The sequence below is a fragment of the Rattus rattus genome, chromosome 9 (genome assembly GCF_011064425.1).
Source record: "Rattus rattus isolate New Zealand chromosome 9, Rrattus_CSIRO_v1, whole genome shotgun sequence".
Classification (NCBI taxonomy): Eukaryota; Metazoa; Chordata; class Mammalia; order Rodentia; family Muridae; genus Rattus; species Rattus rattus.
The window spans coordinates 17,554,440-17,574,069 of record NC_046162.1 but is presented as its reverse complement, the minus strand read 5'-3'; the positions used below and the strand labels follow the sequence as shown (position 1 = coordinate 17,574,069).

The 19,630-nt window shown below is 49.4% G+C and overlaps 1 protein-coding gene across 2 annotated transcripts in view; it reads right to left on the bottom strand.

Moving 5' to 3' along the window:
- Window positions 1–19,630, bottom strand: part of Adcy9 (adenylate cyclase 9) — a 125,652-nt gene that overhangs the window by 13,492 nt on the left and 92,530 nt on the right. Inside the window, exons 4-8 of one of the 2 annotated variants that reach the window (XM_032914300.1) lie at window positions 13,828–13,932; window positions 12,646–12,863; window positions 7,798–7,900; window positions 5,057–5,265; window positions 173–332 (exon numbers count right to left, since the gene is read on the bottom strand). In XM_032914300.1, coding sequence (XP_032770191.1) covers window positions 173–332; window positions 5,057–5,265; window positions 7,798–7,900; window positions 12,646–12,863; window positions 13,828–13,932 — 795 coding nt within the window. Of the gene's footprint in view, window positions 1–172; window positions 333–5,056; window positions 5,266–7,797; window positions 7,901–12,645; window positions 12,864–13,770; window positions 13,933–19,630 lie in introns of both variants that reach the window. The other variant, XM_032914298.1, reaches the window with a different exon arrangement.

The following is a 19,630-nucleotide window of genomic DNA, read 5'->3' as shown; positions in this document are numbered from 1 at the left end:
CTAGCACGTGCTTTCTGTTCTCAGAGGATGGCTAGGATGGCTAAAAGCAGTGATGGAAAGCACCTCTTTAAAGACATGAATTTTGGCCCTGTCCCAAGTGATCAGACTGAATTGAGAGAAGAGGTTAGGGAGCCTGGGCGTCATGGAGCGAAGATGGCCTGCAGCTACTTACATTTATGTTGGTCTCAAACTCGGAGGTGATGTGTGAATAGACAGCCAGGGCAGGAAGCGACACCAAGATGGCCCCAATGCAGTGGCGAGGGAGCCAGCCAGCGATCCATTCCAGCAAGCGCTTTGTGCACGTCAGGACATCCTCCAGGAAGAACACCATTCTGGGACACAGAGGGGAGAAGGTCGGAGCAGAGGGTGAGCCAGGAAGTCCTCAGTGGGGCCTATCCAGAGGTGTTCTACTGAGTCCTCGGGGGGTCACACTGGGGGGAAGGCTGCTGTTGGTAGCCAGAGGTAGAGATGCCTTGCCAGGGTCACACAGTGACATTCTCCCTTGTTCCCCCAGGATCCACAACATCTACTGCCTCCTCCTTGGAAACACAGAGGTGAAAACCTTGCCAACAGCACCTCGGCCTGGGGCTCGCTGAGCTCCGTGCACAAGCAGGACGTTTTTGGAGGCATTAACTCTGCTGCAGCTGATTCTGTTTGGGTTAGGACACTAAGAGCCATTCATCCTTTCAGCAAAATAGGTCACGTACTGAAGACAGCGCACTGCCACTGACCGCGTCCCTGTGTGTTCAGCCTCATTCACAGCTTGGATCGTAGCTATGAGAAACACAGCGGGCGGGTTTGTCGTTGTCGTCGTCGTTTTGTTTGTTTGTTTGATTTGATTTTTTGAGACACGGTTTCTGTGTAGCCTTGGCTCTGTAGACCAGGCTGGCCTCAAACTCACAGAGATCCAGCTGATATTGTCTCTTGGAGCTTGGATTAAAGGTGTGTCCCCACGGCAGACATCTTTACTTCCTGGAAGTCGCCTTCCTATTCCAGTGACAGAGCCTATGACTCTTCACCGTTGTAGATCGGGGCCACCTCAGGAAAGTGACAGTGATCTGATAAATCCTCTGATGAAGGGTGGGGACTGAGAGTACAGAGAACTGTGCCTAGGAAGGGTCAGGTTCCTTTAGGGGACCCCCAGGACAGGGTAGGGCAGGTGGAGGAGAGAACGCTGGGACCTTAGAGTGGAGACTGAGAAGTCAGGCCTGTGCTGGGGAGGGTGGACAGGCTCACTGTGTTTATATTTAGTCAGGAGCTACTTGGGGATCAGTAGCAGAGACTTCTAAACATGCCCAGAACTTGCACATTGGTCTTAACCCTATACATCCAGCCACAACCAGCAACCCCCAATCCTCTGGCATTGCTCACAGAGACTCAAGTTCACTTTTAGAGTCCTTGGGCTATTCTGGCTTCCTCAAATCTAAATGAAAACACAGGCCTTGGAACATCACTGAGGAAAAACCATGGATATTTTCACAGGCAGAACTCAGGGCCCCTAGAGAGGAACACAAATGGAGCTAGGTCCCAGACACAGGTGTGGAGAGCACACACATGCACAGGTGCGGAGAGCACACATAGGCACAGGTGTGGAGAGTAGGCACAGGTGTGGCGAATATACACAGGCACAGGTGCAGAGAGCACACACAGGCACATGTGTGGAGTGTACACACAGACACAGGTGCGGAGAGCAGGCACAGGTGCAGAGAGCACACAGAGGCACAGGTGTGGAGAACACACACAGGCACAGGTGGGCAGAGGGTACACAGAGGCACAGGTATGGAGAGCACACAGAGGCACAGGTGCGGAGAGCACACACAGGCACAGGTGCAGAGAGCACACACAGGCACAGGTGCGGAGAGCACACACAGGCACAGGTGCGGAGAGCACACACAGGCACAGGTGCGGAGAGCACACACAGGCACAGGTGCGGAGAGCACACACAGGCACAGGTGTGGAGAGCTCACACAGGCACAGGTGCGGAGAGCACACACAGGTACAGGTGCGGAGAGCTCACACAGGCACAGGTGCGGAGAGCACACACAGGCACAGGTGGGCAGAGGGCACACACAGGCACAGGTGCGGAGAGTACACACAGGCACAGGTGTGGAGAGCTTGCACAGGCACAGGTGTGGAGAGTACACACGGGCACAGGTGTGGAGAGCTCACACAGGCACAGGGGCTCTTTGGGTTGACAGAAATATCCTAAACCACATTTCAATAATGTTTTTACAACTCTGTGTGTTTATTATGTCTATGTATGTATATGTAGTATATAATTTATATATTGCCAGGATCCTGACTGCACCACTGAGCCTCATCCCAAGCCACTGCATTATTTACCAAAACAAGTGAGTTTGTTGCATGTGAATTGTCACAATAAAACTCATTTCATTTTCAATTTTCGTTTCTGAGTTTGGCTCAAACTCAGCTGAGACTGGCCTCAAACTCAGTTTGTTGCCAAAGGGAACCTTTAACTTCAGGTCCTTCAGCCTCCACTCTCCAAATGTTCGAGATAATACATATCAGGACAATGCTCAGTTACATACTCATGTGTAAACTAAAACAACAATCCAGAGATGCTGGCACAGGACTGCTCAAGAGGCCGAGGCAGGAAAATCAGAAGTTCAAAGCCAGCCTGGGCTACAGAATGAGTTCAAGGCCAGAGTAAGCTACTTAGTGAGACTCTGTCTCAAAAGAAAAAGAAAGTGGGGATGTGTATCTGGTGATATGATACTTGCCTAGCACACGAGAGAACCTAGGTTCAATCCCCAGCACTGCCCAACACACAGAAAAGAAAGAAAAAGAACATTTAGAGGCTGAGGCAGTTCTTGGCTTGGGTCCTACAGAAGTAGACCCTGGTAAGATTGTGTATGCGTCCTGTCCTGGGGAGTGGGAACAGGACACAGGTGAATGGGGGCTGGAACAGGACGGTTGTTTGCTGTGGGCAGGGCTTGATTCTGAAAGAGAATTTAAGGGGAGGTGCAGACACATCATTTCAGCTAGGGGAGAGGGCAGTCTCTGCTGCAGGGAGGGAACTGAAGGATTGTGGGTGAGAAAGGAGGGAGGTGGTATCCCACACAGCCCACTCCAAAGGGAGAAAAGACAAACTATGTAAGTCTCAGGGCCAGACCCAAGCTGTCCTGTTGTTTTGGTTGGTTGGTTTGTTTGTTTGCACTGGGTGTTGAGTGCAAATAGTGGAGACTCACAGACAGGAGACTCACAGACAAGGCACTTGTTCTCATTTCTGCCTTAGCTCCTGGGGCAATTATCAGTGGACTGAAGAGGCTGGGCATGGTGCAAAGACCCGCTGTCACAGTAGCCAGGAGGCAGGCATGTATTGGCATGGGTGTGCATGCAAAGAGAGTGCTCTGGGCACCCACACCTAAAGGACATGGAGAAGACTAGGTCTTCCCAGAACCTTGGGCCAGCCTTTTGTCTACTGAAAATATTTATTCTGGGGCTGGAGAGATGGCTCAGCGGTTAAGAGCACTGACTGCTCTTCCAGAGGACCTGAGTTCAATTCCCAGCAACCACATGGTGGCTCACAACCATCTGTGATGGGATCTGATGCCCTCTTCTGGTGTGCCTGAAGACAGCTACAGTGTACTCATGTAAATAAAATAAATAAAAGAAGATAGGTCATTGTCAGAAAAGCTCCCTCCTGAAATAGAAGGGAAAACTGAGACCTACAAGTGGGCAATGTGAAGAGAGTCAGACACCTCAAAACACTTGATCCTAAATGGGATGTCTTTATCAAACCCTCCCTCAGGGGTCAGGGAGCTGTGTGGAGGAGGGGGTGGGAAGACTGTAAGATTCAGAGGGGATGGGTGATCCTACAAGAACAGTATCTTCCAGATCCAACAGGACAGATGCACACATGAACTCACAGGCACTGTGGCAGTGTGCACAGGGCCTGCACTGGTCCAAGCCAGATGAGACCCCAAAGGTGAGCAGGGAAGTGGATAAGAACTCCCATCTAACCAGGAAACTATCTGCAGTTGACAGCTACTTGCAAAACATACAAAGAAACAAACAAACGCCATTTTCTCTGATGGAGTCTCACTAGGTATATAAACATACCAGCAGCATATGGCCAACACAAAATTAACTCAACGTTTTATTTTTTTTTTTTTTTTTTATTTCTTGTGCTTTTCCTTTCTCTTTTTAACCCTCCATTTTTGGCTTGTTTGTTTTCTAAAGAGGGAGGAAGAAGGCTTGAAGTTGGGTGGGTGGGGGATGTGGGAGGAGCTGAGGGAACAGAAACTATGATCAGAATATATTGTATGAAAAATTATTTTCAATTAAAAAAATAAAATGGGCTGGGTTGTCTTTCTATGACTGAGTGGTACCAACTTGATACACTACAGATATTAGATCCTGGCCACAGATGTGATCGATACTCCTCCCCACTCTAGGTTTCTCTCTCCATGTTAGGCTATTTTGTTTGTTTTCTGACAGGGTCTTGTGTGGCCCAGGTGGCCTTGAACTTGCTAAGCAGCCCAGGTGGCTTTGAACTCTTGATTCTTCTGCCTTTATCTCCCTAGAGTTGGGGTTACGGGTGTGTGCCACCATGCCTGGCTTTGATCGTATCCTATGTAATACGGCATGTAAACACACTTACAAAGTCCAGTTATCTGTGTTTCCTGCAGCCTGCACATTTGGTGACATCTCTAACTAAGTACTGCCTGTCCCAAGCTCAGAAGTTGACACAACTTCCTCAATTGGACTAGCCTGGCCCTTAGGTTAGCAGAGGCTTTGCACTTCCTCCTTCCTTTCTTCTTGCTGAATTTCTCACTTCTCCTTTTAATCTCTAATTTGGATCTGGCATTAGCTGGGCTGCAGGGCAGCTGACTCTCTAGTGTGCCACCGGTGTGGAGTGAAGGTCGGCGCTGGCCCTGAGGATCCCTGAGATGGGGTGGGAGGAAGGAAATGAAGTTCTGTTCTCTTCAGACACCTGGCCCCTGTGCTGGTTCATCAGTTTGCCATTAACCATGGAGCCAGAAGGGGGAGCTAGAGGCTAAACATTGGCGACGACTTCCCCAGCCGGGCGTACCTGATGGACACTATGAGAGAAAGCACCTCCAGCAGCAGGTCTGCACCAAAGACGGCCAGGGCAGCCGGTGGGGGAGGGGTGGCGGTGGCTCCGTACTTTAGGAAGCAGGTGATGGAGAGAATCAGGAACACCGTGGTTGACAGAAACACATCCAGAAGGGAGCTGAAGGTGGCACTGGCAAACGTCTTCACGGGGGAGTTCTTTATGACCTGTTTAGGGCAGGAGAGGACAGGGTGAGCTGATCTGTCTTCAGATGGCCAGGGAGTTCGGTGGGGAGGGACAGGGCCAGAGCAGGCAGAAGCCGGCATGGGTCACACGGATGGATATCTCCTCACTACTGCGGCATTTAAAGTTAAGGAACTTGCCCAGGGTCGCACAGCAGCAGACTGTAAGTTGGTTGACTCTCTCACACAGTCACACAGTCACTCAGAAAGGTGAGCCACTGCCTTGGAGGCCGGGAGAACACATCTGGGAAGGCACTGGGAAGGCAGCAGGTGATGGGGGCCTCCAGGGATGGGTGGATGTGAGAGCTTCACCAGAAGACAGGTAGCCACTCCAGCAGCAGCAGCCGAGGAAAGCCTCTGTGTGTGGAATGAGCGTACATAACCTTTATCAACGGAGCCTTCCAGGCTGGAGAGAAGGCTCAGGAGTTGAGTGTTCGTTGTTCTTCCAGGGGACCTGGCTATGATTTCCAGCACATGCATGGTGGTTCAAAACTGCATAACTTCAGTTCCCAGGGAATCCAAAACCCTCTTCTGTCCTCTACAGGTCCCAGGCACACATGTGGTACACATACATACATGAAGGCAGAGCACACGTGAATAAAAAAAGAGTAAAATCTCTGTATGTTGTGTGGGCCTGCTCTGGGCTGGCTGGGCTCAAAACTCGAAGGGCTATCGGGCAGCCTGACGGTGGAATAGCAGGCCCAAGAAACAGGGCACTGTGTGGTGTTTACTAAGGAGCCATGTGCACGCCGCCAGGGAATTCTGGAGAAGGAAACTGATGCCACGTGACCTGTCTAAAACACAACCGGTTCCAGACCCCTACAGGCCCTACAGAGAGGTGCCACCTCAGTCAGAGCTCTCCACAGCCGACAGAGGAAGAGGTGACACGGTTCCTGCGTGAAGATGGAGGTCCAGGGTGGCTGTCCCAAAGAACACAGGGGATGAGGAGGCAGAGTGGGCTGCAGTCAGATGGACTGACCCCCAAGAGCACCCCAGGCCTGTCTTAGGAGGAAGATACAGAATGTCAGGCCAGGGGCCACGGGGAAAGGGGGACATGGCACACGGCGGATGGGGCTTCAGGACTCAGGGACAGAAGAGGTTGGAGGTCTGTGGGAGGACAACTTCCTTTCAGGCCAAACTGGTTCTAGTTCCTCTGCCTTTAATGGATCCCAGGATCTGGAGAAAATGGGAAGTCAGGACTTGGCCTTGGGGAATGAGAGGGCAGCTCAGTGTCACGCCTGAATTCACCTGAGCAGGGCGGGCACAGGGGTAGAGTCACGGTCTCCTACTCATCCCTGGAATTCAGAGGCTCTGAGGATGACCGTGGGCCTGGTCCTAACTGAAGGTCCCTTTAAAAGACCTAAGATCTTGGAGGTGAGGCTGCCACAGTGACCTCTGCAGAGCCACATGAATGTATCGCTCTTCCTGGGGATCTGGGAAACATTCTAGGGAGTAGCCAGGGCTTGGGCAGGGAAGACTCAGGACAGCCTGTGGGGATGTGGGTTGAGTTTTGGGGGTGATTTCACTCTCACCTGAATGCCCAGGTTTCCCAACTTTCCCAACTCCTGGTCTAGATGCTAAAGCTTAGCATTTTTTTGTGTTAGGCAGGCGCCAGCAGGGTTCGTGCTGGGGATGATATTCACTGTCCAGCGGGAGGCTGACAGAGCAGCCATTCTAACCACACAAAGCAAATAGCCATAGCTTGTAGACCATGGTCTCTCTGGGTAGCGGCGTAGACATTACAGACATCACACTCTGCCACTCAATGAGCAAGTGAAATCCCAGGTCAGGCGATGGCACACTTTGGGCTCTGGAACACTCAGGTTGGGTCGGGAGGCCAAGGGAGAGAAAGCTGGATCCGCTACCTAGAGTTCCAACCACGTTCCAGGTTCTTCCATCCCTGCTGAGTATGACTGGGTGTGTGTCTGTGTGTGTGATGGGATTTAGACAGCACAGAAACAGAGAGCTGGGTGTTAGATTCAGAAGCCACATGGGATTCCAATGTGAGGTGCACACGACGGGTAAAGAAGCCTACAGGGCAGTAAAACCCAGCTGGTGTCAGGGACGTTTTCTACGGGGAACATGACATAGAAGCTGAGAGGAACGCTAACTGCCTTAACTCAAGGGAGTCAAGGTAGCAGTATGATCGAGGACAGGGGTGAACCCTGCATTCTAGATGGAGGTACAGACCTCCTGATATTGGGAGAGAAGCGTCACTCAAGAGGCCAGAACAGGTATGAACGGGGGCATCTTTCCAGGGCTGGGTAGCAGTTAGAAGACCAAAAACACCAGCTATGGCAGAGACAGTCTGGCAGGGGTGTGCTGTGGGTTTAAGATAATGGAGCCTTGGGTTTTTCTCCCTGGTAAAGATATAAATTCACATACAGTCCCAACACAGGGCTTCCTGGTTGTGGGGAATCAATATTAGCTTTCATTTTCATGCTACTCGGTAAATCATGCACACACGGTGTCCCGTGAGGTCCAGGCTTGTGTTGTGAGGCCGCAGTGAGAACGTACCTCTTCCTGGTAGCTGGCTCTGTAGGATTGCTCCAGCTCCTGGTCCAGGAAGTTCAGGCTGAACTGACTGATGGGCGGCTTGAAGAAATAATCTTTCATCAGGCTGGAAGATACAACCAACGCATTCCATCAACATCAGCAGAAATAGGCTCACACACCTCTCAGAGTACAACATCGGAGCTACCTCCCTCTGAAAGTCACCGCGTGGCAGGTGCTGCCACCACAGACACGCCTCTAGCGAAGTCCTTTGTGTCTAGACGCCATCATCTGTGGTTTCCCCTCAGTAGGGAGTGACCACTGTGCATAATCACCACACTCATTAGACCATGCTTCTGAATACATGGTCCACACATCCAGGATGGGAAGACAGTGATGGCGGCTCTTTTATCCTGTGAGGTAATCTTTTTGGAAAGCCAGCAGACCTTGACCTTCGTGCTGAGAGGACTTAGAGAGATTTGGAGACTTTGAGTGAAGGCAGTCCCGAGGCTTCCTGTCATCCAGAACACTGACAGTCACGCACCTCAAATGTAACTAGTGGTTCCTGGTGTTTGCGGATGGGGTAACTGTGGGGTTGTTATTAAATTCTCAGAATGTAGGTGAGACTTGACAATGACCATGCTCAATGACTTTAACAGCTGAGAAATCAAATCTGATCTACGTGACTCTGACATTCTTCTGCTTTGTGGACTGTCAGCAAATCGTAATGTCCTTGCTATGCACTGGAGGACTACTATGAATTTAAGGGAATACTGGCGTGATTTCAGAAGGCAAACACAAGTATGGATGTAACCTCTCTCCCACACACAGTAACCTTTAGCCCGAAGTCATGTAAAACAGGGAAGGAGCCTCGGATGTGCCTGTCCCAGGGCGCATTCCTCCTTCCCTTGCCGCAGAATGGATTCTTCTCTGTGACAAAGAAGCACTAACTCAAGATGCTCTCAGACTCAAAAGAGGAAAGACTGTCCTTCCTTTCCAATGGCAGAGAGAAATGACAGGGCAGTCACTGGGGAATCTGGTGTCTGCAGCCAGCAGTCCAGTGGCAGGATCAACCCTGTGGAAGCCACATGGTTCTTTCAGTTAATATTGGGAGTCTCTGCTTCTGGATCTCACAGAAGATATAAAGGCAACTGCCGGGAGGCACAAGACAGAGTAGTCAAGACCGCTGGAAGGAGAGGAACATCCTTGGAGGACGGGAGGGAAGTCAGGGAAACTTCCCACCTTTCACCTTCGCTTTGTTTCCCTGAAGACAGATATTAGTTAGCACCACTCCGAGCCTCGGATAGAAATCCCAGCACTAGGAACACCAAGGCAGGGAGGTCATGGGCTTAAAGACATGTGAGCTATAAATATAAATAAGACTGGGGTTGGGACAGGGAAGGAGAGAGGAGGAGAGGAAAGGAAGGGGCGGGGAGAAGAGAGAGACTCCCCAAATGCTGGGATCTTGAATTTATATCACTATGTCTGGCTCTAAAAGTCAGACTTAATGGCATAAAAAATAAACCTAGGAATTAGGAGCTGGAGAGATGGCTCAGGTTGTGTTCTTCTAGAGGACCCAGGTTCAATTACAGCACCCACTTGGTGGCTTACGGTCATCTACTACTCCCTTCCAGAGACTCTGATGTCCTCTTCCTAGCTACACACATGTGGTGCCCAACATACTCCTGCAGGACACATAGTAATACAAATAAAATAATAAATGTTAAAAATGTTAAGTTAAGGGCTGGAGAGGTGACTCAGTGGTTAAGAGCACTGGCTGCTCTTCCAGAGGACCTGAGTTCAATTCCCAGCAACCACATGGTGGCTCACAACCATCTGTAATGGGATCTGATGCCCTCTTCTGGTGTGTCTGAAGATATCTACATAAAATAAATAATTCCTTTAAAAAATGTTAAGCTAACCCCAAATATAGAAATACAGTGTGACTACAGATAAAAAGATGAGGTTAGAAAACCCAGAAAATCCAGAGGCAGGGAAGGGGAAGAAGCCCAGGTTCTGCATATAAATTGTTCTCGCATCTAAGCCTGACTCTTGAAAGTACATCTTCACTGCATGGGACTGGCAGACCCCAAGCAGCCCAGTTAAAGCTGAAAGAGTCCATTTGATTTGAATCAGGTGAGTAAACTGTTTGCTGAGACAAACACTTAGCACTCTCCAAGGAGATAAAGTGACCTTCAGACTTTCTAAGTGTCACAATGGCAATACAATCCAACATCGCTAGGCTTGCAAAGAATTTGGAAAACACAATTCCACATAAAAAGAAATACGGTCCCTGTAGATGCACTGAAGACTTCAGGGAGTCTGGGGTAAGAGGACAGGGACTTATAATTCATGTAGTCGAATGCAAGGGCACGAATAACAAGAGAGGGTCACAGGCATACACTGCAAGAGTTCATTTAAATGAAGCGACTTAAACGTTCACTCGAAGCCCACAGATAAGGCCTAAGGATGCTGTCCTAGTTAGCTTCAGCGTCAACCTGATAGAACCTGGCATTATCTGAGGAAGTCTCATCTGAGGGAATTTCCCCCATCAGACTGGCCAGTGGTCTTTACTATTGATTGATGGGGAGGGCCCAGGCCACTGTGGGCGGGGCCATGCCTGGGCAGGTGGTCCTGGGAGCCAGCCAATGAGCAGTGTTCTTCTGTGGCTTCAGTTCCAGATTTCTGCCCTGAGTTCCTGCCCTGATTTCCCTCAATTATGGATTGTGAGGCAGAGGATAGAAACCAGAATGGGGACGTGCCTGTAATTCCTGGAGCTACAACTTAACTGTGGTCTGGGCATCTAGCTAGAACAACGGAAAACCACCGAGTATATGGATCATCAGAACAATACAGACAGCCACCTGGACCTAACTGACGCTTAGAGCTCAGACCAGTCTGCACAATGCAAAGCAGTTAAGGACCGAGCAGCACACGTTGCAAGTGCATACGTCTTAGCCGCCACATCACATCGTGTGAGAACGTAAAACAAGTCTCAGTTTAAAGGACTGAAGCCACACAGAGCGTGTGCTTGGACAATAGCATTAAATTAGGTGTTACTAACATATCCCCGTCATGAAAGGGAGCCGGGGCACCTTGGAGAAAAGGCTAATTCTAAGCTAAAGCAGGGAAGGATGAAGTGAGCTTGGAACACCCCATCCTGTTAAAGAGACCACGTCAAACAAACAAGGGGCCATGTCAAAAGGACCCACCCCATCTTTAAAGATTTATTTATTTATTATATATAAGTACACTGTAGCTGTCTTCAGATACACAGAAGAGGGCATCAGATCTCTTTACAGATGGTTGTGAGCCACCATGTGTTGCTGGGAATTGAACTCATGACCTCTGGAAGAGCAGTCAGGTGCTCTTAACCGTGAGCCATCTCTCAGCCCCCCCACTCGCCAGTCTTAAGGGGGTCACCAGACAGAGTCGAGCAATCGGGTGTCGTAGGCACAAGGATGGACAGAACAGGAGTGTGCGAGTCCAGGCTAACATCAGTGGATAGAGCAGTACCAGGGAGGGAACCTCTGCACAGTGTCTGTGGAACACCAATGGCGGCATGCTGCCGACGCCATCCACCACCTGAACCACCCCAGCAAAAACAGTTTCAGACAAGGCTCGTCAACAGAGGTTAGCCCCAAGGGAGTCTGACAAGGAGTGGGATCTTCCCACCGACTGCCTGCTAGTCACAGTGAGAAAACTGTAATTGTTTAGAGGAACTGGCAAAGCCTCGCCCAGCGCAGATGCTGTCACTTACTAAGGACCAGTGGGCATTGTGTCCTCTGGATATGATAGACCTCACCCCCCCATTAGGCCTTGGCCAGAGAGGCAGAACCCGAGTCTGAGGGGGGAATTCACAAAATCCAACATCCAAGTCTTTATATAAACTGGTCAGCCTGTATGCTTTTCAAATGTTAATATCTTAAGAGACTAAACAAGACAGCCAAGGGTGTTAAAGCCCAGACTGTAGAAGACTGGAGGACTGACCAGTAACGGACACAACACGTGAGCGTGGATGAGATCCTGGGGTGGAGGGAGAGCGCGCTGCCAGCGACATGATGGGTCATTTGACAATCTGGAACACGGTCTTAAGGCTAGGAAGCATATCCCCAAACGTCTCGAATTTCATGTATGTACAACAACATAATTATTTTTAGGAACTGACGTACGAAGTGGGGATGAGCGGACTGGATCCAACATACCTGGATCAAATGGTTCAAAAAAAGAGAGAGAGAGAGAGAGGAGAGGAAGAGAAGAGAGAGAGAGGAGAGAGAGAGAGAGAGAGAGAGAGAGGAGGGAGGAAGGAAAAAGGGTGGTGGGAGAAGGGCATGGGGGAGAGAACTGAATATTAAATATATACTGGGTGTCGGCACACCTGTCTGCTGGAGCAGGACTGTTTCAAGTTCAAGGCCACACTGATCTAGATAGAAAGTTCCAGGTCCTCCAGGAACTATATGGTGAGACCCTGAGTCAACCACTGTTCCCAAAAACGTTTGGGGAACAGTAAATAAAAACAATAAATGTATCACAAAACCCATGTCATCGTCTGGTACCCAAGAAATTATATTTTTAAAAAAATGGGGCAGGCAAGTCTGACAGTCTGTGCTTGATCCTCGATCGACTCTTAAAAGCTGTCCTCTGACATCCAACGTGTATCGTACCCGAGTTCAGGGACACAAACATGACAGAAAAATACACGATAAAGAAAATAAATAAAATGCTAAAAGTGGGTGTAGCAGGCAGAGTGTATAGTGAGCTTCAAGGTACCTCAGGACAAACATAAAGCGCTATATAATGACAGCAGACGCACGGACGAGGCAGCTCCGGAACCTGCGGACTCTGCCAGCGCCGTGGGCTGTGGGGCCTTACCTGTCTTCTTTGATGACGTCGACGAAGTGGGCGTCAGTTTTCTCACGGATGTTCTTGAACCTGAGCGGGAGGAGGGCGGACTGGTCCAAGCTCACGCCTGCCCACCGCCCCTTCTCCTGCAGTATCTCACAGAGGGAGGTCTGGCTGTTGGTGAGCTTCTCCTCTGCAGGAGGGCTCAGGAGTCCGTTCTGGGTTTTGGAGTTGGGTCCTCCAGGAGCCTGCCTCAAGACAGAGGAAGGAGCACAGGGGGTGAAATGGTCGCCAGGAGCTTGCCCGGCTTCACACCCTTCCCGCGGCATGCTGGGGCCTCTACATTGAGGACTGTGAATCCATCCCGACCCCATACTCCACGTCTCCCCCAGCCCTGCTTCCCTCCAGGCTCTGCTTTGGGACAGGGCATGTCTGGGTGTTGGGCGGTCAGGAGAAAGAGGTTGTAGAACAGCCATGAAGCAAGGAAAGTGAGCTGAATACACAAGAGGGCTACAGGGCAGGGAGAGGAGGTTCAAGGACAGTTCCGTGGAAGGGAGACCCAGGCTTCCGGATGAAGGTGCCTCTGGCTATGAGAGACACTCATCTGAGTCCCCTGAGATACTGGGAGGTGCAGAATGGCAGACAGGGGCTCCCCAGGAAGCAGTTTCCAAAGCCTCCCCGAAGCTCTTCCTTCAGGCTCTACCCTACTTTCCACTCCAGTCCTGCCCTGGTCTCAAAGCCTGGCTCCAGGCAGCCCCCAGGCTGTCAGCTTTGCCTTAGGAGCCTTTCTCTTGGGTGCATTTCTTACCTGGAGGAGGCCTTTGGTCCTCTTTGCACCTCGGTACTCTACCATACACAAAGCCCAGCCCACAGCCCTCTAACACAAGCCTTTGGAACTGGCTGCCCCTGAGGAATCTAGTCCAGTTTATACCAGATGGCTCTAACCAGCCACCCTGGTTTTTGTTGTTTTAAGTGCTGGGGATCAAACCCAGGGCCATATGCATGCATAACACTCCACTCCTGAGCTGTACTCCCGGACCCTTTCAACATCTTACTTAATGGCCTATTCAACCCCAAAGCCTAAAAGGTGCAGAACGCTATTACCTAAGAGGAGTTATTTTCAGAGCTAGGAAGTTGACGAGACAGGAATGTCACCTTAGGTGGATGCGCCAGGAGAGGTACTGACAGGAACAACAGCCATGAGCTTGTTACCTTGGTGCTGGCCTTAGGCTCGTCTTGACAGCCATTTTGCACAGCTCCTCCTTCTGCACCAGCTTCAGATTTGGGAGCAAATGTGATTCCACAAGAAGGGCAAGTCTGAGGGAAAACACAGGCCATAGGAATATGCTTGGAAAAATACCTCCATGACACACGATCCAAACAATTCAGGGTTGTTGTTACAACCTGCTCTCCCACAGAAACGACGGAGCCAAGTGGAAGGCTCCTTGAACCACACAGGTTCGGGGAGACCCGAGGACAAATGACTGGTACGATGAAAAGGGAGACAAAACCGTACACAACTGAGAGCAGCACACAGCCAGAAAGAAATGCAGATTCCCATTGGCTGCTGGGTCAGCCGACCGTGGTCATTCGGCCACAGCACAACAAACCCTGGACACACTGTGCTGTTTTTCATTTTGAGTTAAATTTGTTCTTTAACAATTTCATGTGTGTATATAGTACATTGTAATTATTCCTGACCTTACTCTCCTTTCTCCCTCTTCTATCCCTGTCACCTTCCTACAAGTATCATCCCCACACTCCTGTCTTTTTGATTAGTCTTCATCTGAATTAATCTAGAACCATCTGTGTGACCGTCGGCTTGGAATTACCCACTAGAACCTGGAGGGATTATGAGTGTAGACGCAACTGAAGACAAAGAGTCAGCCTCTTCCAGAACCTGTCAGGAGCCAATAAGGTTAGCCAGGAGGGGTAGAGTCCCATGAGCCCCAGCCCCACCCATTACTGACTCCTGTCTGGTGCCAGTAACCAAGCTGCAGTGAGTTGCAATAGCTGTGCCCTACCTAGAAGAATGGCATTTTTCTGCCCTTCCTCCTAATTTTAAGCTCTTATGTTCCTTCTGCCCCATCTTCTATGATGCTCCCTGCGTTTGGCAAAGGGTGCTATAAATGTCCTGTTCAGGGCCTTTATACTCAGTTTCCCAGGTGACCATGAGTTCTGCATTCACTGCCAGTCAGCTGAGTCTGGCCCCAGGCTACTTCTGCAGCTTCCAATGTGTGCTGTAGGGCTGTGTATACCTGGATGCCCTCCGTCATGCTTTCTGAAAAGCCAGGCATGGTGGTGAACATCTGTAATCCCAGAACTCGAGAGGCAGAGACAGGAGGATTATCACAAACTCAAAGCCAGCCCAATCTACACAATGACATAATGAGTTTTTAGGCCAGCCAAGCCAAGGACATCCACTGCCAAAAAAAAAAAAAAAAAAAAAAAAAAAAAAATCAAACAATAAAAATCAGGAACAAAAGCTATCTACTCCATCTGAGAAGTTGTGAAATGCCCAGTAAAGGTGGTTCTAGAGAAGGAACAGAGGGTGACCGCTGTTGGGAGGGGAAACAGTGGTGACTAACAGCTACCAGACTTGTGTGCCCCTCTCAGCATGAAGCCTACGGCGACGTAACAGGAGGTAGGGCCTTCGGCAGGTAATCGAGTCAGGAGGCCCTGCTCTTATGAGTGGGATCTTATGAGTTGCCCTTACAAAAGGGAACCAATCAATTCTCTGGCCACTCCCGTTCTGTGAGAAAGGGCCAGTATCTGTGAGCCAGCGTCACATCCTCACTGGATATCAAATGTATTGGCTTCCAGAACAGCGAGCAGTAGCACTGAGCAGTACCTTTCCCCCCCCTAAGTTGCATTTATTTTTAATTGTGCTTCTGTGTATTTATGTGCACATGGGAGTGGTGCCTGAGGAAGCCAATTGTGATCTGCCTAATTCGAGTGCTCAGGAATTAAATCCAGGTCCTCGGCAAGACCAGTACGAGCCATCTCTCCAGCACAGCGGTAACTTCCTACCTCGGGCATCAAATGGTTGGTTGATGGATTTTTGTGATATCAGTTAACTGGAGGAAAATGGGCTTTTCTTTCTTTTTCATTTTTTTAAGGGGTCATGAAAATATTCTGAAGTAACATGACGATGGTTACACTACCTTGCAAATACACTGAAAACGTACATGATTAAAAGATCAGTTCTGTGTTAGGTGAATCGCACCTAGCGGTGACAGAGCTAAGCTGAGGTCTATGAGCTGTCTTTGCTAGGCAGCTGGGTTGAAAACTAGGGATATGTCCTGGCAGATGTGGCATTCCAAGCTTGTAGGAATTAGCTGACCTAGGAAGGCGAAGGTGAGACTCGGTCGTTTCCCATCTTTGGGAGCTTCGGGGTTCGGCTCAATTACTCACTAACCCCCTGACTAAAGTGACTTTACCTCAAGACCCTCATGTGTAAGGTGAAAGTGAAACTTTCCTTGGAGAGATGCTTTAAGGATTAAATGGAGCAAGTGTGTGTATAACTGAACGGTTCCTGGGACTCACCATATCCCAAGCAGAGTCATTGCTATGGTCAAAGTGACACAGCAGCCTAGGGATATCGTGGTGAGGGCTGGGTGTCAGCGAAGATGACTTCTTCTCAGCGAGAACTATTAATCACTATGATTAATTATGGAAGACTAGATGCTATTGAGAAATTGAAAGGAGCCTAAAGGTAAGAGTACGGCCCAAGTTCACATCCAAACTGAGGTCACATGAAATGAGACGAAAGCACAAAGATTCTAAAGAGTCCCACAGTCTGGGAATCTGACATAATGCAGACTGAATATCCACGTTCATTTCAAAGATGGGCGTACACATGCCAAGGTAGCTAGTATTTATTAGCTAGCACGTGCGGACAGAAACTAGCTCCCAGGTGAGGTCTGCTTACACCCTTCATCTTCAAGTTTCAATCTCGAGTGTGTGCATATGTGCACACGTGTGCTTGCTGGGCTGGAGAGCACATAGAAGTCAGAGGACGGCTTCCTGGAGTTAGTTTTCTCCTTCTATTTTTAAGTGGATTCTGGGGATCAAATTCAGGCTGTGTGGCAAGCACTTTCCCCAGAGAGGTGCCTCGCGGATGCTGTGCTTACACTATCAAACTGATGTCAAAAAGACAGAAGTGCTCCATTCGTAAATCAGTGCAATGATTTAAGATGGTCTCTCATATATCTCAAGTTAGTCTTGAACCTACGTATCAACAATCTTGATTCTCCTCCTTCTACCTACCAACTGCTGGGATTTGCCATATCTAGTGAAATAATTTTTATACACTATACGCTATAGTGAAATAATTTTAAAACACCTTGTGGTACTGACTGAGGTAAAGTTCAAATATTTGCTAATGGACAGGGTTAAGGGTCAGTGAAGGATTCCACCCATGCAAGTGTGAGGACTCTAGTCCCATCCCCTGAGCCCACAGGTGTCATCCTTGTTGTTTGTTTTGTTGATGTTTTAAAGCCAGGTGAGCACCTGTAATCCCAGCACTGTGGAAATCGAGACGGGAGGATCCCTGGGCCTTGCTGGCCAGCTAATGTAGATGAATCAGGGAGCTCCAGGTTCAGTGAGGAACTGACTGTGTCTCATCAAGATGGAGAGTAACTGAAGGGGACACCTGTCATTGACCTCTGACCCATACTGCACAAACACACATGAACACACACAAGCATGGACGCATGTGTGTACACACACACACACACACACACACACACACACACACACACACCACCCAATATCAAGCACAAAGTGACCCTCTGAGCCTCTAGTGGAGGAATGAGGTAAATGGGCCCAAGAGATACCTAATTCTAACTGAGCTGTTCTGAAGGAAGGTGGGGTGAGTCGGCTTCGGTTCTGGTGCAGTACCTGCTTGCTCCTCCAGAGGGCACACTGAACATTTCACTAACCAAGTAGTTGACCAGGAAAGGACACAGCTTAGTGGGGACAGGCTGACCTTACGGTTTGAAAGACTAACTTCATCCAAACCTTTAGGTGTCACAGATCTTGAAACAGGAGGCAAAACAGCACAAAGCTATTATTTCTTTGGCCACTTTTAAACATCAAGCCTGAAGATGAGCCACACGGCCACCAGCCTGACATGGTGGCCCTGGTTCTGCCCCAAACAGGTACACACACAAGTAGGCGTGGGACCTCTCCAAGCCTCCTGTACGAAATGGAGGTATTATGTCTACCTGAAGGTCTTGCTGTAAGGGGAAGATGGGGGTGCTCACGTAAAGTATGTCAGAGTATTTCAAAAGCAGCTATTTGATTGATTAATTAGCTAATTAATCAATCAATTTATTTATTTTAAGACACGGCCTCAGGCTCAATGGATTGAGATGAGTCAGTGATTAAGAGCACTGGCTACTCAACTATGACCACTGGAGTTCAGACCCCTAAACTAATGTCAGGAGACTCACAACACCCGTAACTCCAGCTCCAAGGGATCCGCCCCATACAAGTGTGCACAGACACTAACACACACATAATTAAAGTAAAATAAATATGTTTTAATACATGGCCTCACCATGTAGCCCTGGATGTCCTCAAAAGTCACACAATCTAGTTAGTTCCGGTTGTTCTTAAGTAGCAATCATTCTGCTCCCATACCCTGAGTGCTGGGGTTACCGCCACACACGTCTTCAAAGCAGTTTTATTTTGTGTGCCAACTCAGAGGGAACTGATTGATTAGTGATGTCTGCCATGGGCAAAAGGCTGGACACGTGAGAGCATGGTGGTGAAGAGCAGTTGCTGTCTCAGGGCTTCTTAGCTGGCCGGCACCAGGGGGACCGAGACCTGCAGCAAATCATTTCGCTCAACTCTAAAATGGGGCTCTTTGCTAGTCTGTCTTTCTTTCTCAGTGTACTGGCTGGCTTTGTGTGTCACCTTGACACAAGCTGGAGTTATCACAGGGAAAGGAGCCTTCCTAGAGGAAATGCCTCCATGAGACCCAGCTGTAAGGCATTTTCTCAACTAGTGATCAAGGGAGGAGGACCCAGCCCACTGTGGGTGGTGCCATCCTTGGGCTGGTGGTCCTGGGTTCTATAAGAAAGCAAGCTGAGTAAGCTAGGGGAAGCAAGCCAGTAAGTAACATCCCTCCATAGCCTCTGCATCAGCTCCTGCTCCCTGATCTGCTTGAGTTCCAGTCCTGACTTCCTTTGGTGATGAAACAGCAATGTGGAAGTGTAAGCTGAATAAACCCTCTCCTCCCCAACTTGCTCTTGGTCGTGATGTTTGTGCAGGAATAGAAACCCTGACTAAGACACTCAGCCACTTTCTTTTGGGGAGATTTTCTTGATTAGAAGTTTAGAACAAATGAAATTTCAATTTTTTCAGAAAAATCTACCTTCCCTGGGAGAAATACTCCCGTCTCAACACCCTATTCAGACTGGAGGCCCTTGTGTAGCATGGGGCCTTTACTATACAATGGTGTGTATTTCACATCATTCTCTACAGCCCCAACAGGATTTTTCCTTTGACGATTTCTATGGCCTAACTTCAATCTGAAGTTTTCGATGAGCTGACACAGCCATGAAACCTTCCCCGCTTACCAAGAACGTCCATCTCTCTCCCCTGCAGCTATTGGCATCTCCACAATGCCAAGAACCTCCCACCTCCAACCCAGACAAGAACCTTCCCTATACGTCTTGGGAGGCACGGCTCGCTGTGGAGCAAGGCTGGCAGGCATGTTATAGTGAGTTCACTGTCAAAACGACAACAGCTATGAGTTAGAGGTAATGACAATAGGTTTACAGTTGTCTGGTCGTGTACAAGACTCTGGAGACTCTGCTGCTGCTGAGGAAATCCACTGCTGTGCAAACATGAGGACTGAGGCCCGGATCACTGGACAGGCAGCCTAGCCAGAAAGCACTGTGCTCCAGGTGCAGCTGGGGGACCCTCAGTGTCTCAAGGGACTCGGGGGCGGGGGGGAAGTGACTAGAGCAGGACAACCAATGTCGTCCGCTGGCTGTCAAACAAG